The sequence below is a fragment of the Empidonax traillii genome, unplaced genomic scaffold (genome assembly GCF_003031625.1).
Source record: "Empidonax traillii isolate 1590-97213 ecotype Southwest subspecies unplaced genomic scaffold, ASM303162v1 scaffold324:size701061, whole genome shotgun sequence".
NCBI lineage: Eukaryota > Metazoa > Chordata > Aves > Passeriformes > Tyrannidae > Empidonax > Empidonax traillii.
Window position 1 is genome coordinate 679301 of NW_020955517.1, and position 19273 is coordinate 698573.

Here is a 19273-nt window from a genome sequence, read left to right on the forward strand (position 1 = left end):
TACATAGTGGAGCTGAGAGGATATAGGCTTTGCTGCTTGTTTTAATCCCAGCACACAGCTGAGAATTTGCCCTTTCCATTTCCACATTTGTTTATGACATGAGAAGGTTGAGAGGCACTAGGGCACACATTTTTATTTCATGTGCAAGAACTCTTTGCAGGAATCGCTCAAACATATTAGTTATAACTTCTGTCTTACCCTACCTACACCTACATTTCATAACAGAGTCATTCTGACAACAACAAAAAGCTTTTCCTTATCAAAAATGTCAAAAACAGGTGATAAAAAAGCAAAAACAATTCTTCCTGAAAATTATTTTGACGAGAGAGAAACTTCACATAAAGCGAACCTCTATCACAACCTAGTATTTTATTTCTAAAGCTCTTAATACACTGCAGACATCTTGTACTTGACAGTTCCTGGGCGGGAAATTTTCCTTCCATTCAATATCAAGTGTAAAACATCTGCCACCAGCATAAGACTGATCCCTGTTAGTGACAATCCTCGTGTTTTGGCACACCTTCCAACAGGTGCCTTCAGGCTTAGCTGAGGCATTTCTTTCTTGCAACACTATCACTGGAAACAGTAGGGAGCTGCAGGGAGATACCAACACTTTAAGGGACAATCTCCAAGTTCTGATTGCCAAGCCGACACTTTTCCTGTTCATTTCCTTGCACGTTGCTATACATTATGGCTCTGAGATTCCAGACATTTCGTGGCAGATTGAGGCAGCATGTAGCTGACTTTGGTCGAAAAAGACACTGGTGTATCAGAAGTAAGTGTCAGTGCCATATAATTTGCAGTGGGAGTACTTTTTTTTTTAAATCTTGGTCTATTTTAATATTGTAAATAGAGAAGGCATATGTTGTTATGCAACTGTAGGATAACCACACAAAATCACTTCAGGAATACTGAGCTGCTTGTGGTGATGCTGCAGCACCTTCCTTGCAAAAATGAACTGGCTATTTTTTTCCCTCACATGGACTGGTCTTACAGTGGGAAAGTGTTGTTTCCCACCAGGTAGCCTAGAGCTGTGGAGAGAGCACTACACTTTGGGCATGTTTTTGCAGTCTGAGCAGAAATGTCCTCTGTTTTGCAGAAAGGATGGCCAATGGAGAAAGGAATTTTGCTAATATTTGAAGGAGGCCAAATATTCCAGACTATCTGGGTTTCTCTCTTTGCTTTTCTACTGAGTTTAATCCAAAGGCTGAGCCTCAGTTTCCACTCCTGTTTACCTGTAATAATTATGTTTTACAATCTTTATACAAAACTTTGAGCTTCTTGGATGAAAAAAACCCTACCCTGCTTATGTCTCAAGCACAATTATTTTACTTGAACAAGACTTTTGAAGTGGAAGATGGCTGAGACAAAAGATATGCTGGCCAATTTCTCAAGTGAATTTGTTTATTTCTTTCCCAGTCATCTCTTTCCAAGCAACATCTGGATACCCTCCAGAAGGCGACTAACTGCTGGAGACAGCTTGTATTAGACCACATGCATGTATTATTTAACTTCATGGCAGTATTGGGGAATGCTACATTTTGAAGGATCTGACAGAACCGAACGCTAAACAAAGGGGGATGATGGTGGTTCAGAAGACGTAACTCAAAGACATTTTAATCTATAGCAAAAAATACACATCAACCTCGACCAGATGTGTTCACAAAAAATATTAGTGGTAGAATTACCTTTTTATTAAAAAAAAAAAGTTTATACTTTGAGTCTATAGGGCACAGTTCTTGTAAAAACCAAAATTTTCTCTATTTTCAGGCTGCAGCTAAGTTTAGTTCAGCCATCTTTTTTCCTAATTTGCTCTTTGGCCGTGTTACCCTCTCACCTTTACAGAAATCAGCATTTTAGTGTCCCGGGCACTTTACTGGCGCATTGTTGTGAATAGTGCATGTTCAGAAGACTTTGTAAGCTAAAAAGTTGAGAACAGAAAAGGAGGGATGGTAAATGGAGGCACAGAAGAAACATGTCTTACCTGGTAGACTTTCAGCAAAGATGACAGCAGAGCCTGCGTGGCCTGAGCCTGTGGAGCTCCTTTGCACCTTGCCGTGATGTAGCTAAGCTGTATCTCAGTGTATAAAAGAAAATGCAAGGGAGTGAGAGAACAAGCTGTGTGCATACAATTTTCCTTCACTGAAGCAAGCCACTGGTGCCCTGACAGTAAGAGTACCAGCAATACTAACAATGTTCCCTCTCATCTTGGAACTTTTTGATATATACAAGCTGCTTGCGTTCTGCCTAAATAGCTAAGCCTTACCTTCCCCAGTGTGTACACAGCTACATCAACAGAAACGGTATTTTGGATCAGTGTGGTTTACTTCCATCTGGAAAATAATAACTTCTATGAATATAAATTACTCTTACTCTCCTGTGAGTTTATCTGTGGGAAGGATTATATCTTACCACAGCAATTTTAGGAAGCTGCTGCATCACTAACCAAAAAAGGGGGTGCAAAACAAGTTTGTAAAGCAAAACCCACTTGTTCAGGCCACTCTAACTGGACCACTATCCAGGTGTGTACTCAAGAACAATCTCAGGTTCATATTTGAAAATCTTAAATGATTCTCTTTGCAAGTGGTATTTAATGCTTAATAATTCTTGCATATTTATACAAGAGAGAAACATTTCCATTTGCTTGCATTTCACAGTATCTCGATTTTAAGCTGTCTGGCAGCTATGGACATTCATAGGCTTCCAACCACATTCAGCTTTTGGCAAAGAAGAATGTGTGTGTGAGGGATATGGCACACAAAATTAATCACCCCACACATTTAAGAGCAAAGATGCTTAGCTTTTCCAAGCACTACATAGATTTTTTTTTTTTTTGAAGTTCCCATTTTTGTTGACATAAGCCCATTTCCTCAGGGAGAAAGTATGTGTTTCACAGACAAATGTTATGGCAGGGAATCCTCCCGGGCTGCTGCTACCCCAGCATGCACAGGTGCAGCCTCTGTAACCCACCCTGCAAAGGAACAGCTGGAGACAAATATTCCACAGCAAAGGATGTGTCACTTTAGTCTTATGTCAGCCTCCAGCTGCAATACAACATCAGTTTCTTAGACTGCATATCTAATGTCAGGGTGAAACACAATTAAAATTCTGGCATTGACATTTAGATGAAACATTTGCTAGTAAGCAATAGGATATTCAGCCAGGGCCTTATTCCCAAAAATGCATGCATGCAGGAAAGAAACTCTGTCTCTGAAACTCTTTTACCTTTGATCATACTATTGGTCTGATGTTTCATCCATTTTTCACAAAAAGGATGCGAAACTACCTACATGTCTAAGAAAAAAAATTAAATCATGTGGCTTTTCAGATGAGCATGAATCGACCTGGAAGGGGCAGAAACAGAGTAGCTGATGGTTCAGAGAGGAGTGCTGCTGGAATTAAATTGAGCAACAGCTTCCTGGCTAATCTGCCACCACACCTGCTCAGTAACAGGACTCCCTGTGCCTTCCGCTCTATCCATAAAATAAATCTGTGTTTCCCTGAAAATGCACTGATGGATGAGAAGATAAAAGACGTAGTAACTCTAAGAGAGAATTATTTCTTTAACTAAACATGGCAATGTACTAGTTAAAGAAATAAAATGAACAATAATGCTTAAGCCATTTCCACTCTGAAAATTAAAGAGAGGTTAAGAGAGGAAGAAAAATGTATAAGGATATATTGGAAAAGAAAATTTTGAAGGAAGCATTTGAATGAAGGCAAAATAATAACAAAGTAAGTCAAAAGAAGGGATTTGTTTCAAAATTAGGCCAAAAAAGGAGAGAGCATAAAGAGATTCAGAAAATTATGAGTATTAAACTAAACAGAGGTCATGGTGACAGGAAGCCATTTAGTTTTATTATGCTCAGATAACACAGGCTGTGTTTATGAAAGCATCCGACTGAAGGAAATTTCCATAGACATTTCCCAACAAAGAGCTGAATATCTGAGTAAACACCTCAAGGGTCAACCAATGAACACAGGCTTACAAGCCTCATAAGGCAGCACCAAAGCGGGGTTTTTGCTTTTTCTTTGCAGCAACATACCGACAGAGAAGATAGAAGCATGAGTATTGGCCACGAGTGGTTGTCAGCACACAAGCCCTGTGGGGAATTTGTCTGAAAGGAGAAACACGGGCAGTTTTTCAAAAGCGCTTGACGGTCTCCAACTGTGCCCAGTGGAGTTTAGTTTGGCCAGGGGTAACTGTTTGTGAAGAAATCCCTCCCTAAAGTCTCACATGTTAATGGAAAGCAGACATGGAGGGTATGTAAATGCAGACAAATTAGAAACAAACAGCTATGGTCAACCGAGGCATCATTTCCTTCACTCTGGAGTCAAACAAGGTCAAACCAAGTCAACTGCAACACACGCGTTAGGCATATGAGTGATCTCAGCAGCTCTGGGGAGATTATTCACGGGCTCAAAACTCAGCCTAGGCTGGAGCCTGCAGCTGAACACAAACTCTACCCAACCCTGTCTTCTCAACCCCAGGAAACTTGCTTTTATTCGTATTCTCAACGGCAAAACGAGGATATAGCATTAAATAAACACACAAATTACTCAAAAACATGGGAAGTGAAAAATCCATACGGACTTACCAAACAGTGGAAAAAATATTCCGAGAGGACTATTCATCTCAGTTTAAACTCATGAACCTGAAACGTGTCCTGGGAAACATACAACACAGGGTAGGAAACAAAAAGTAAATAAGGAGAAGAATGTTCTTCTCTGCAGGAGATGAGTTAACGTGCCAATGTTTCAGATAAAGTTCAACATATGTTTAAGAAACTTTGTTCCTGCTGTATTCACATACCAGAGTTTATGAGCAACAAAAAGAAATTTGCCATTTTTTAACTAGTTCATATTAACCTGAGTTTGTAAGGGAAGAAGCAAAGAACCCAAATACAAGTTAAAAATCATAATAACTGCCAAAAAGAGACACAAAAGATTTTAAAATTGAATGTTTGGAAGCAGAATTCAGATTAAAAGTGTGATTAGTGAACCAAATACCTCTGATAATTTTGAAAGTCCCATAACTTTTATCTCTTCATTATAGAAATATATAAAAAACCCCCAGTTTTAAAAATACTTCTGCTCTTGCAAAATTTGTAAGCTGAAAGCTTTCCTCAGCAAACAGAGGTTGTTAGACAAGTAAATACATTAATATTTCAAAAAAATTAAAAATAAGTACTAACGGGATTCCTGCCAAGAGTCAAAAAAAGCTCTCTGATTCACTTTGGTTCATTGATAGCCTGATCAGTACACACAGTTATTGTTTTAGCTTGTTTTCCTTACTTTGGAGTGAAATAGGTTTTTTTCTCCCTCTGTGGTAATTATTTTTGACAGTTTCACTGTTTATATGTGAAACTGAGAAACTGTTAATTGAAATAAAAAATGAGTCACTGTTTCCAGCAATTTTTGCCAATATTTTGATCTATGTCAATCTGAGCTTAATTATTAAGTTTTCTTTAAAGGAAGAGACAAAATTGTATATTTTAATTTGGCCCCATACAAACACTGCACTGAGTGCAGTCAGTTTAAGGATATGAAACTCAGCTAAATAGGGTTGAAAATGCATTTAATGACTATGCACTAGAGACCTATGGTTAAAAATAACTTGAATGAGAAAATACTTTTTTTTTTTTTTTTATTGAGAAGGATATGAGAAGCCTTTAAAGCCTTTCAACAGATATGATTAACCATGATATATGGTCTATCACTAATGATGTTGCCAAAGTCAACGTCTCTCTGCTGTGGGAGGGAAATCGTGTGGAAATCCAACTGTGTGTCGTAGGCAAAGGGCAGGCTTTGCACCCTGTAGCCATCCTCACGTTCCTCTGGTGTCTGCTGTACAAATACAAATCTGCTGTCATAAACATGCTCGGACATTCGACAGAAATTCCTCTGCGATTTTACTGTTAAAGGACAAATTTGGCTTGGAGGAAATACATAAAACCACCAGTGGACTCTGGGACAGCAGAAATGCAAGAGAAGAATTTCCCACATGGTTACTGGCCTGGGGTGTACGTGTACATGAGAAGGAATTGTGAACAAAAAGAAAAATGCTTTATATCCACAAAGGAAAAAAATGATAAATGAATTCAGGAATCACTTGACCTATGTGATCAACTAAGAGGGTTGTAGAGCTGAAGAATAGCTTTGTGAAATAGAATAGAAGGAAATCCCAATGCCAGTGAGTGAGAGAAACTGGATCATCAAATAAATCTTTTCTATCTCTTTTCTCTGAAAAATTATAATGAAGGTGAAAGTGTTATTTTGATAGTAGGACAGCCAGGTATGAATAGCAGCTCCCGAGGGTGCTGAGAGGGCTGAAGGAGGACATGCAGCTTCCAGGGAGTTGATACCTGGTAGCAGCAGACAAAAATAAATGTCTGTGTCTTAAACAAATAGGTAAAGACTGTTTTCATGCATGCTATATATAGCTCTATGTGCATTTAAAGAATTTAATGTGTATTTGTGACAACTTATACTATAAATATACAGCATTTAAACTTTGACACCATACTATCATGTCATATACTCAGCACAGTCTCTAACAGATACATATATTGAAAGTGTTAGAACCATTTCTTTGGGACAAGAGGAAACTTCATACCATACATCCAGCAGGTTGTGCCTTTAGGGAAAAATACTAAAGAAATCCTTATGTTCGTGGGTTTTCTGCTTAAAAATCTATCTTTCTCTGTTGCCTCCTCCCATACCTCCCCCTGTCTACCCATGAAAATATCTCCTTAATTAATAGGAATTTAACCACCTAGTCAGCTACAGCTGTTGCTGTAGTTTTCTCCTGTTTCATCTCATTGACTGTTTTTGCTGTGTTGTTCCTCATCATTATTTAAGACATCTCTTCTAGGTATTGCAACTCGAAGTTTTTTGCTTGCACAGGAGTATTACCAAACTTCCAGTAGAGAAATTTCACGAAAACAAATTATTTTCTGAAATTGGTACAAATCAGTCAAAGAGTTAAGGCATTAGCATCCCAAGAGCCCCTACATTGTCCATTCAACATCTGAGCCCAGGAGGCTTTTTGCTGTTCTTCCAACATCCCCCCCTCCTCTTGGAGGCAGCTCCTCACCACAAAACAGTCAGTGCCACCAAAGTGTCTGCACAGTGCTGAAAATCCTCCGTGCTCAGACAGTTATCATGAAAGTCCTTGAAACTCAATCTACTTAATACAATACAAACTTTGACCAACAAAAAAAAAAAAGAGAGAGAGAAAGAAGAAAAACACGCTTCTCCAGCAAGCTGACTCCTTTCTAACTCTTGAATAAGCTTGTATGAAGTTCCTTCATCATCTTCAATCACAGCTAACTGAAATCCTCTGTATGTTTACCACCCCATTTTTCAGTTTACAAAGAGAAGCACAACACACTGCAATTGCACTGGAATAAGTAATAAATGACAATATATAAAATACAATAATGACTTGAAGAGAACAAGAAGGCAATTCAACAATTGCTTAACGAGTTCAAGGAGCAGACTTTTTACATCTTCAGGTGCACATTACAATGGAGTTCAATAATTTTTTACTCTAGTGGGAATTGAGAAAAAATTATTGCATTGCAAAATGCAAAAGGAGAGATCACCTATTATGAAGTAACACAGATCATGCTACAGGCAAACCTAATTACGTTACCTTTGACATCATATTAACAAGAAAATTTTTGTGCTCAATGCTGTAGGGGTACTTCTTCACTATGAAAAAAACCAAGTATGTGCATTTGTATACAATTATACACAGTATTGTTAAATAATCCTTTGCTTATGGGCAGGTGCTTGAGTTTTGGGATCAGCAATAACTGAAGGTGAGGCACTGCAATGGGTTAGTGACAGACTCTCTTTTTTCCTCAGCACACGGCTGTATTGCCATTCGCTCTCCTGGAAATCCTTGCCTTGCCACACCGATACCCAGCAAAGAGGAAGGGATTGATTCTACTGGGATTTGTCGCTTTTCTGTATATCAGTTGGTAAGAATTATGTATTTTAAAACATTTTCCTCAAGTGGTTTACTTTGTAAAACAAGGCCATTTGCTGTACTTAGATAGAAGTTCTCGCTCAGGTACATGGAAGACAACAGTCTGTTCTGTGGAGAAATCATTTAAACTTCAGCTGAGACCCATGGAAACTATTTCCAGGTGTAGGTAGAGCAGGTTTCTTCAAACACAATACAGATACTGAGACCTGACATAGTATCTCCTGCTCTTCTAAGGCCTCTTACAGAAAAACAACTGAATTGCCATAAACTCCAAGTATTATGAGTTATTTCAGCTGGGCTGGAATTTTTATTTCAATCGTACCATCAAATTTACCTCCACTCACTCTCTTACTCACTACAAAAACACCAGATCTCAAAAGGTCTGGAGGTCATGGAAGCAGGAGAGGAGTAAAACTGGATTTGGTATTTGGCAGGGACACACAGCCAGGTTTATAAACTTGAGACAGAAAATGATACTGAGAGCCAGATGAGTTGGGTACCAAGGAGGCGTCTGCCCCACTAGCACCTCCCACTCTACCCATGGACACCACCTACATTTCCAACAATGTACCACAGCTGATCCCCAACCTGCTGGACAACGATCTTGAGAGAATAAACTTCTCTAATCAGCATGCCCACTCCAGCCCATAGCCAGCTGTGTACCTCCTGCGTGGGTGTGTCAAGCACCCTTAGAGCTGGGTTTGCATCTGCTCCTGCTTGTTGCAGCACCAGGGTCTGTAGGCACTGCCACTCCATATACTATGGTCAGCTGCCAACTCTTCAAAACACTCTGAGGATGCCTTATGTTGGGACTCTGCTCAGGAAGGGGTCTGTATGATTTTCAGATATGCTGTGATATCACTTTCCAGAGCTGAGGAAACATCCGGGCCTTAGGGTAGGGGATACAGAACAACTTGTATAACAATAAGAGGATACAGGTCAGCAGGGAAGGGACCTGTCCTCATGCAAAGATTTCTGAGAAGTCACTGGGACTGTGAGGGAACCCATCCTTCCCATTCCTACCTACCAGTTCTCACTATCAGCTGGAGACTACTTTCAGCCCACTGAATGAAAATTTAGAATAGAAAATGAACTGCACAGACGAAAGTCACACCTGTGACTTGAAACCCATCAGAGTCTGTAGAAGAGAGACTGTGGAACCAGGGGACTTCACTGTTACCTTACATAAGCAAATTAGGAGCCATTTATCCTAATCCAGCCCAGAGCCTAATAGGATTACAGCCACGGCTTCCTAAATTCCTTTTCTATGTTCTCATTTACCCAGTTGCTTAACACCAGCTTTGTTTTGCTTGTCTTCTGACATTTGAGTTTTGCTGTCTTTGAGACCAGACTGCTCTTCTAGCAACTAGTGCAGCCATGTGTGCCATGCCTTCCCCTCTATTTCCTATCACCTGAGTAATTTCACCCTTGAGGAGACACAGCTCATATCAGGATCTGAATTCACACCAAAGGATGAGGATCAACACAAACATCAACACAACTGAGGCCTCCCAGTATCTTCCGTGTGTTGGTGCTACATGGTGCTGCCAGGGTCCCGAGTGGAAGGTGGTACTTAGAATGCTTGGCCCCTGTGTCCCAGGGCCCTGATGACTGGATAAAAATATTAGGATTTCAATACTGCTCCCAAGTCAGCAAGGAACCTCCCGTCTGCTTTCTTCTGGCCTCCTCTACTTGATTCCCCGCAACCACAGACAACATCTTTCAACTAACAGAAAGAATTTCAGGCCTGTGCACTGGAATCTTAACACAGGTACATATTTTACTGTTGGTGCTGCAACCTGGTAATTTAATAGCCCCATTGAGGCACTGTATGTTTCACAAGCAACAGAGTCCTTCCTAAAAGCCTCTCCTTGAACTGTCACTGTCATCGCTGCAGTGTTGATGGGCTGAGAGCTGGTCTCTGCAAGGTAGCAGGGACACTGAGCACTGGTGATGGCTTGCACCAGGCACCTGCCTCTGAGCAGGGTTTCACTGTAGTTTTGAACACCCTGCATAGTCATTTATTTGCGTTTGAGAGCACAGGTTGGAGTGCTTCATATGAGACACACCAGCTGGCCAAATTGCATCCAGATAATCTAGCTTCTCATTATATAAAATAAAGGCAGTTTTCACTCTCTGTTTTACAGTTTGAGACACAATACGGAAAGAGTAGTCCTGTGTAGTGAAGAACACATGCTGACATTTGCACAGGCTCCAGTTAGCACCTGGTCTTCAGTATTTCTGCTCAGCCTCTCAGTGGCCTTTTCTGAGGACTTTCATTTCTTTAATTACTTACGTGTTTCACAGCCCTGTTTGTTTGATGAAAGAACTTTAAATCATAAAAATGAGTCTCTATATTTAAACATTTCTGTGCTCAGTCCTGACAGCTCTACTACCAATCCCTTCCATTTCTCCACTCTATCCCTTTGATGAGGATTAGTAAATCTCAATTTACAGGCAAGGTAAAAATCCACCTTTTTTGTCATTTCTCTTTGAGGAGCGATGCTCAGCGTAAGGTAGCAGGCTGGTTGCCATCAGAAAGAGTGGTATTGCATTCCCATGTTAGTACTGATGGTGGAAAGTATGGTATTCACCTTATGTGTGGGGGTTTTTTAATCAAGAATTAAACCTTTTAGCACCTTTTGGACTCAAAGGTTTGTTTTAGGGAAGTGCTGCCCATTGTTAGAATGGCACAGTCTTACAACAGCCCTATTTCTTCCCTATTCTTTACATATTCAATACAAATATAAATAATTTTAGTCACAAAAATTGTATTTTTTCCTATATTTATTATATAAAGACCACTTTTATATTCTTAAGTTTGGGTGTTTTCTACCAACCACTCTTGTGAGCCATAAACAATGAGAATAATATCAATGAACTGACAGGCACTACAACATGTTTTCTGAGAGAAGAAAAAGGCAGAAAGAGAAGGCCTAAGTAGAAGAAAATAAACCCTATAAAGCAGGCATATTAATCTTCTTCCTTTTCCTTTGTTTCCAAACTATGTTTTACAAACAGTTCTGGCAAAAAGGAGTGAAGCAGCTACATCTGTTGCCTACCTACACATTCCTCCTCTCTTCCTCCTCTTGGGCCAAGAGAAAAGATGCTGGAGAATTGCCCTTGCCCTCTTGCCTCCTGAAAACTTCTTTCCACTCCTCAAAACAGTGGTCAACAGCAGCAGGACTGAGACAGGGAGAAACAGCACTGTGTCTCCACAGACCCTCGAGATCCGGACAGGGGCTGAAAAGCTGTTGTAACTAGAGAGCAAACACATGTGAGAGCTTATTTGAATAAGCCTCACTTAGCATATACAAGTGCACATCCCTGTTCAGGAGCATTTTGCTGTTTTAATGTTATTTTACTGCTGTTAATAGCCAATGCCACCAGGGTGACAGCAGAACATTTTGTTCATTTCAACCTCCACTGAAACCCATCTAATTTATCAGCAGCTTAAGTGTGCTTCACAGCAAATAGCCCAAGTGCTGAGGAGATGTATCGACAGCTGAGCTCATTTTCTCAGTATCAAGATTCTTTTGATAGCTTGGCCTTTTAGGACTTAGAAATTGTGAAGTGGTTCTTCTAACTGAATGGTCCTAACCAAAGGTAATTTCTCTTCTTCCTTGCCTAGGGTCCTGTGGATTTATTCTGTAACAGGAGAGTGGGTATATCCTCTCTTTGCTTTATTCAGCCCACCTGGACTAGCAGCCTTTTTTGCCGGTAGCCTTGCTGTCATCGTCTCTTTCTACAACTTTGGAGAGTTCCTCAACCGTATGATATGGGGTCAGTCCAAGTTTTGTTTATTACTTCTATCCATGTGAAAACAAACCTAAAATGAATTGCTGTGATTGCCTATGCGTGCAGGGAGAGGAAGGGGGCCCTAGTACCCTGGGGAGGGGTGATGGCATTTGGATGTCTGATGGCGATTGCCAGGTCCTGCCCACTTACTAACAAAGGAAGAACAAATCAGAGCAAGAATCCCAAATCTACCAGACAAAAGGCCAGGCCAGCTTTCTCAAATGGGGCTAAAGAAGCACCTCTTACAAACATAATCACTGTTTTTGAACTCCTACTCAAAAAAGGGTCCAGAGAAGCCATGTCTACCACGCTAAAACTCTTACACCTGCATCACATGGTGTTTATCAGACTGGGGAATAGCACTGTTTCCTGATAATTTATAGAAATGCATTACTGTATCCAAGCAAAAGATTCATAGCAGCAGCTCCATGAGTAAAACAGACCTTCAGGAAGTTTTACAAACTCTTGAGAATTTCCCCCTTCTGCTTTGGTAGTGGTATAACTGGTAGTGATTTAAGGAAAAAGAAAGCTTCCTTGAACAAGTGGGTAGTTGGGAAAAAATTCGTTTAGGAGGACACACTCAACAGTTGGAGGGAAGAAAGAACTGAGGAAACACCTTTGGGGGTTTGGCATTGAATATTATCATTATTGGTTTGTTACTGTTGTTATTGTTATAACATTGTTATATCATTATCTGTTTTGGTTTCCTCTTTCCTTTTTCATTCAAGATTAAGTTTTTGAGGATGAAAGTGTTTCTGTCAGGAAAATGTGTGTATTTTATTTAGGACAAATGTGTGAACATTTGCAATTTCTTAAACTGGCTTTCTGATGAAAGAAAAAACACTGCAAAAACACCTCTGAAAATAAATAAGACAACCTCCCTCTGTTCTCAGGGAACATTTGATGCCTGATCCATTTTGCAAAGTCTCACATGCCTGTCAAGCCAAAGTAGAGTGTCTGTAGCTAGTCTCTCACCATCCATACTCAGCTACCTAAAAGCAGCAGATTGACTTTCAAATGTGCTGAATAACCAACTTCACCGCTTGATACCTTTGCAAATAAGATGCTTGGTCTGCATGTCAACATTTGGAAATTCTGGCTGCATTCTATTCTGCATAAACTTGATAGGAATTGAGGATTGCTGGTAAATGAAAAGAGATTTGCAGCCTTTCTGCGCTAGCTCTGGTTTAAGATGTATCACATAAATAGTAACTATTACTAATCAAAGACCACATCATCACTACAGGGTGATGTGAGTCTTTATATGAGATATCTGATACATATAGGTATCAGATTGATTTTTTTCCATCTCAGAGTATAGTAATTTCAGGCCTAGAGTATGCCTGATGCATACACTGGAGATAATCAGAATTAAAATAATTTGATTCCCAATGTGTTAGTCAACTGTACAGAAGGTCATACCAAGTAGAAATCAAATTACCTGCAAAAACACATTTTGAACAGCTGACTGAATAAACTGGGGCAAGAACTCAACTTTTCTGTGCACACAGAAAGGCTGAAAAGCACCCCCATTTGTGGTAGCAAGAATGCAACCCCAGAGTAAACACAGCATACCTGATATTTTCCAACGATACGTGGTGTGCTCTTATGATCCCTGGAGGCCTCTTATGTGTGGTGGGTCTGCCTCTCCATGCATACTTGATATTTTTCGAAGGAGCCATAAAATCCTGGCCTTAACAATTACATGGTGTTTTCACCCATGTGCAAGATACTTCCCTTGAGCTACAGTTCCCCATGTTGGTGCAAAGTCTTTTTCCCAATTCATTTCCCAGCTGTGTCCACTCAAGAGAAGGGTAGGACTTCCTTAAGCTGGTGTTGATAACAAGGTCCCAATCAGCATTGAAGCACAGCCATGAGGAAACTATTCCAAATTACAATGTGCCAGATTCTTAATATGTTCCTGACTGAGACAAATCTTTGGCTCAGCACTGCCAGAATAAAAAGAGCTGCAAACTGAATGAAGACACAATTCCAACATACATTTGTTACCCCAGAAAAAATGGCTCCATAAACTTTTTTTCATCCTACCCTTTCCTCTCTTACCTTCCCATCAAAATAAGGCAGATGATGCAGTTAAAATGACCCTGCAGAAAACAAAACAAAACAAAAACCAACCTCCCCACACACACATAAAGTAAAACTATCTGTGGTGGTAGAGGACAGACCTCTTCATCTTTCTGTATTCTCTTCTCTGCCCACCTTCTCCCTTCCCAAAAAGTACACAGAAGGGCACTTTTGATCTCTCTTTTGCTTCCTGCTCAGTCCCCCAGAGGCACAGTTTGGGTTACAGAGCAATGCAACTATCCACTAGGTTCCTACAGATACATCTGAAAACACCTTCTTCAATAACCCCTGAAGCCACCGAGCAATTAGACCTGATGCCAGTGGGATCTGACCAGGCAGAACGCCTTGCCCTGGCTGCTGGCACCAGGATTCTCCACAAAGGAAAAAACTCCAGGGCTGTTGCTTCTTTTTCCTTCTTTCCCACTCAAAGGAAGAACAGTTGCTGAGTTTGTGCCCAGAGGTGTTTACTCGAGGGTGCAAGAAATAATTAACAAATAGCTCCAGCAGAGTGGCAAGCCTGATTTCCTTCTGGACTTACATCCTGTGGCAGACTATAGGCTGCAAATGAAGCTTGTCCCACAGCATAGTATGCTTCTTATGGACTCTTCCCCATTCCTTTATAACTCCAAGTCACTATTACATGTCCTAAAACCAGCTACATAAATATTTACTCTTTTTCACACTTAGTTAGTTCCAACTTATTCCAAAGACTATGGATGGCAGCTTTCAGCTTCAAGCAAGTAACTGTTAAAGCTATGTCCTGTGCTTGACCAAAAACATACAGTATCACTTCTGACAGCTAGAAAATCCAGGCTGTAGAATAATATAACTTTGTTTTTCCTTTTCAGAACAACCAAAAGGTGACAGACCCAAAATTAATTTTATTATTTATAGACAAACTGCTTCATACCGTATTGGAGGTTTTAAAAATGTATTATCTCTCATGTGCCTCTCCCTCCCCTTGCACAGTTGGATTGGTGGTAACTAAGGCAACCCAGCTGCACAGCCTGAGAGGCACAGAAAATAGTACCAGTAATGACTTCTTTTTGTTTTAAATCCCAGAGTTTCTAGAGTACAAGACCATGTTGAGCAATACAGAAACTCCAAAGAGGATAATTTGAAACAATGAGCTGATTCTTTTACTGCCATAAATTTACCTCAGCCAACAGTTTGGCTGCAGGGTCTGAGTATCAAAGATCAACCATGTGATAGCTTCTCCCATTCCTGATGGGTGGAAAACATCACACGGGCAACTGATCTCACATTGCTTTGACCAGTCAAACTGGAATCTTCAAAAATAAAGCAAAGTAGTGTTCCCTCAGTGCTCTTGTTGAGACAACCAGATCCTTGGGAGAAATTTGGATCTAAGTTCTCCACATCAGACAGAGCAACCTTTCAATTGAGATTTCTTCTCTAGAACCAGCATTTGAAGATGGAGCAGATTCATTTGTCTTCCAACACATCTGAAAAAAAAAAAAAAAACCACCTAAAAAACCTTCATCAGCTGCTTCATTTCAATACTTTGAAATGTAGGTGGAGAGAAGCTATAGCTAGCAACAACTACCTGCTCCACCAGTGATTGAAATGCCTCCTGAGAGGTACCAGGCAAACCCCTTGCAAGATTTTACAGCCACAAGGCCTCTACAAAGTCCAGAGGAATGCTTATCCCCAGGTGGTGGAACTGTCCTTTGGGAGAGAAACAAGGCAGAAAGAGAGGAGGGAGGGTGACTGTCAGAGCAGACAGCAGCTTCAACAGATCCTCCTGGATGTTTGCTGTATTCCAAAAGGGAAAGCTTTGGCCAGCAGCTGGCTGAGAAGCATCAGCAAGGGCAAAACCAAAATTAAAGATATTACAAAGCAAGGGATAAGGCAGCACAACAAGAATAAGCCATTGTTCTCAAGAAAAAGAGAAAACTTACGGTGGAGTAACTTTCTCATGCTCAGTGCACAGACAGATGTGCTGCTCCAGATCTTCCATGCGCTCTTGAATGTCCTGAGAAGACATTGCTGCATCATATTTATCTAAGGCTGAACTAAAGTTAGACAGCCATCTTCTCATTAATCTGGTTTTGCACTTCATTTTTTGAGTACTTTTGCATTAAATGCACTTTCCAGAAACATGTAACATATTTAGAAACTGATTATTTTCTCTGAGTTTTATTTTTGTATTTATGTGCTTTTGAAACCAAGCTCTCTTAATACCCCACAGCCAGCTATTAGGAAATCCAGCCTATGTGGCACTGCATAAATCTCTGCAGTGCAAGGCAATACTATAATAAGATTGAATTCTTGATGCTCTATTCTTCTGAGCAGCCCTTGAGACTGCAGAATCCCAAATGGTAAATAAAGGGATGCAAAGGGCGACTGTGTGGGGTATGAAGTTGTGTTACCAATGTACTAGTACAGGCTTATGAACAACAGTTTTTGCATGCATGTTAAAATGCTGATGAATTGCAGGTAGTTATGACTCTAGACAGCAGTTACATCCTGAGTTATTGCAGTATCCAGAAGAGATTCCTAAACTGAGACCCCTTTCCAGAAGATATCTTTATTTGTTGTATCATGCCTTAAAAAAAAAAAAAGAGTCCAGGTCTATCTATTCCTTTCAGTGAACAAATAATGTTTATATCAGTAACTTCACTATATTGCTGGTAATGAATGGAACTCAAATTTAAGAGGATTTAAATCCCAGAGTTTGCATTTATGAGTATTTACTTTGGTCTCATCCATTCTCCTATTTGTGCCACAAACCTGTGATGGCATATTTGTATCTTTCATCTTTGTCATTCCCCCAAGATGCAGTTTACCCCTCGGGTAGAGACAACTGGCTGTTTAAACGAAATCTGCACTATCTGTTACATGTCCTGGTCTTGGTGATAAGCTTATCTGATGATCCACTGGAGGCAGACCAGATTGGAAGCTCTGGCAACCCAGGGCTTATGATTTCGTCAGTGGAGGCCAGACATTAACAGGTGCTGGTTAACATGCTGGCCCTGTCCTAAGAGGCTATTTTTTTTCTGTGGTTTATTTTTTTTTCCTCCTCCATCTTAGAAATATCTGTTTAGTCTGTACAAAATACAGGATCATTTGGGAAGGAATAAGTGCCAAGATTCTGTTCCATATCAGGTCAATCACTAAACACTATGCAGGCTAGAGAGAAATAAAATGCAGCAATTAGTGTTTCAGAGCCTCAGAGGTCTATGTATATGGAAGGAGCATTTAAAAGAGAGTTACATGTGAGTGATGATCATCATCAGGGAAGAAGAGAGGCTGAGACAGTGTGTTGGGTAAGGTACCCAAATATATTTGATTATTGCCACATGGGGTGCCCCACAGTAGCACAACTGTTGCTTCAGAAAGCTGTGGGATTTCAGTAGGTCCTGTGCTGTCCTGACCAGCCATGAGAGGATTATTAATCTGCTGCCTTTTCAGATAAGCCTTATTTTTAAAGTTTTTCACATACTCTCACCCCAAGCTAGGTTTGTTTGGTGGCAGATCCTTTCTCCCACTGGCAAAGCACAATTATTCTCAATGGATGCAGCCCATGGTACATTTCAAATCATTCCTCAGTAGTTAAGTAATCCATTACTTGCTGGGGACATCCCAGGCTCATTTGACTTCTGCAGCACTTTAGCATTAGCAGCTGTTCCAAGACATGCACTCGTAGTTTACTCCCACTCCCAGATGGGTAGGGTTCCCTGGGGATGTTTGGAGGCTGGGGCCACGTTCATATCCTCCTCCTAATGGGCCTTCCCCCACCCTGTATATTTTCCCCTCCTGCCAAATAATATTTTCTCCTCTGTGTCCAAACAGGAGATTCAATAGTAATACTGGACCACAAGTGGAAAAGCAAGTGAATCTTTCTCTTGAAGCCAAACAGTCTCTCCATGCATGCTGAAGCCATGAAGTAGAGGAAAATAAATGCAGCTGTGATAAATCCTTTCTCCAATGCATTGCAGCTTCTGGTGAAGCCATTATGACATCAGACATATGGAAAACTGGTGGAAAGTATGAAATGTTTGCCTCTTACATGATAACTCTGAAACTGCTATGAATAAGAAAATTGTGTTCATCTGTTTACACAGATTTCTCATCTCTTGCACAATGTATGTGAGGATGTGTCCATGGTTAAAACTCGTCACTGCTAAATGCACTCCCTCATGAGCTTGGCACCACTCTGTGAAAGACCTGTGAAAGCAAGCCAACTCTTGTTTGGATTGCCCTTCGTCAAGTCTGGAAAAAATTAAGAGGAGAGATAATTTTAACAGTGCTGTGACTTCCAAGCTAGCTAGATAACAAATTGGGCTAACAAGGACTGTAATTAGAAATGTCTGCTCAGAAAGTTCACCATGAAGCCAAGTTCTCCTAACAAGAAACTTTCTGTAATATTAATATGCTTAATATCTCCCCTTCATTTTAACTGGAAATCTGAAGTCAACACTTTCTTCATTTTTCTTGGTTTCAGTTAATCTCCCAGCAAAAGTAACCTAATTATACTGACTGTATGATTGCTTTGACAGAAAGCACGTTAATTTAAAGTACTGTTTAACATAAAGCTGCCTGCCATATAATTACACTCCATTCACATGTTTACTAATCTTCCTCAATATAGTTGATTTCTGTTATTAGCCTCAACATTTTGTTAACATCTAAAACACTGGAGATCTGCTTTGCAAACTCCAATAAACAAGCAAACCTGACAGTACATAAGTGTTCCATAATGGTCAATGTGAAAAAGAAAAATCTTTGTTATTACTCTTGCATTTAAAGAGGATTTGAAACTAGTTGCAGTACTTAAATGTCTAACTCCATTCTCACTGCCAAAACCCTCACTTAGAGCTACTGTGTGCATGCAGTTCACCAGGGTGTTGTTTTCATCTTTCGAACGCTGATGGAGCTTAGTAAAAATGGAACACATTGTAAGCTGCCTGTGAGCAATAAAAAGATAATGTGTATACATAAGATTGTTCTTCTCATATGCTAAGCACCTGGTAAAAATTCTAATCTGGGAAGTTAACATACTAGGCCTAGACTGTAAACTAAGTTAACTCAATGAAAGACGTGCATGCATTCAGTATTTCCCAGCTTATCTAGATAACTCACTCCAGCTAACTTTGCAAGGGGAATGTAAACAATTACACGTCCCCACACACAAATACATTCCTCCCTCCTTTTCTGTTGAAGCTAAAGGAGAACATGGAAAGAATTCAGCTGGAAGATGCTGGTCGAAGGAAATATATTGGAGAGACAGAAGAAAAAACATGAAGGGAATTAGGAAAGAAGAGAAAGTACAGGTTTGCTGTGTACTTTTATCTCTCTTTTTTCCTTTTTTTTTTTAAGTTCTTTTATTTTGTACTGATAGTCCAGTACAAACAGTTTAAACGTCAGAAACTC

At 40.1% G+C, this 19273-nt stretch overlaps 1 protein-coding gene and 1 long non-coding RNA gene across 2 annotated transcripts in view; one reads left to right on the top strand and one right to left on the bottom strand.

Annotated features, from left to right (window-relative positions):
• Positions 1–18772, top strand: part of ADTRP (androgen dependent TFPI regulating protein) — a 29033-nt gene extending 10261 nt beyond the window's left edge. The window contains exons 4-6 of the mRNA XM_027891659.1: positions 7873–7988; positions 11628–11779; positions 17693–18772. Coding sequence (XP_027747460.1) covers positions 7873–7988; positions 11628–11779; positions 17693–17736 — 312 coding nt within the window. The 3' untranslated portion in view covers positions 17737–18772. The remainder of the gene's footprint in view (positions 1–7872; positions 7989–11627; positions 11780–17692) is intronic.
• LOC114061308 lies at positions 1985–15528 on the bottom strand. Its single transcript, XR_003572087.1, has 3 exons — positions 15037–15528; positions 11063–11247; positions 1985–2077 (listed from the first exon to the last, which is right to left on the bottom strand). It is a non-coding gene; the product is annotated as an uncharacterized LOC114061308 (long non-coding RNA).
• Positions 18773–19273: the final 501 nt, after the last annotated feature.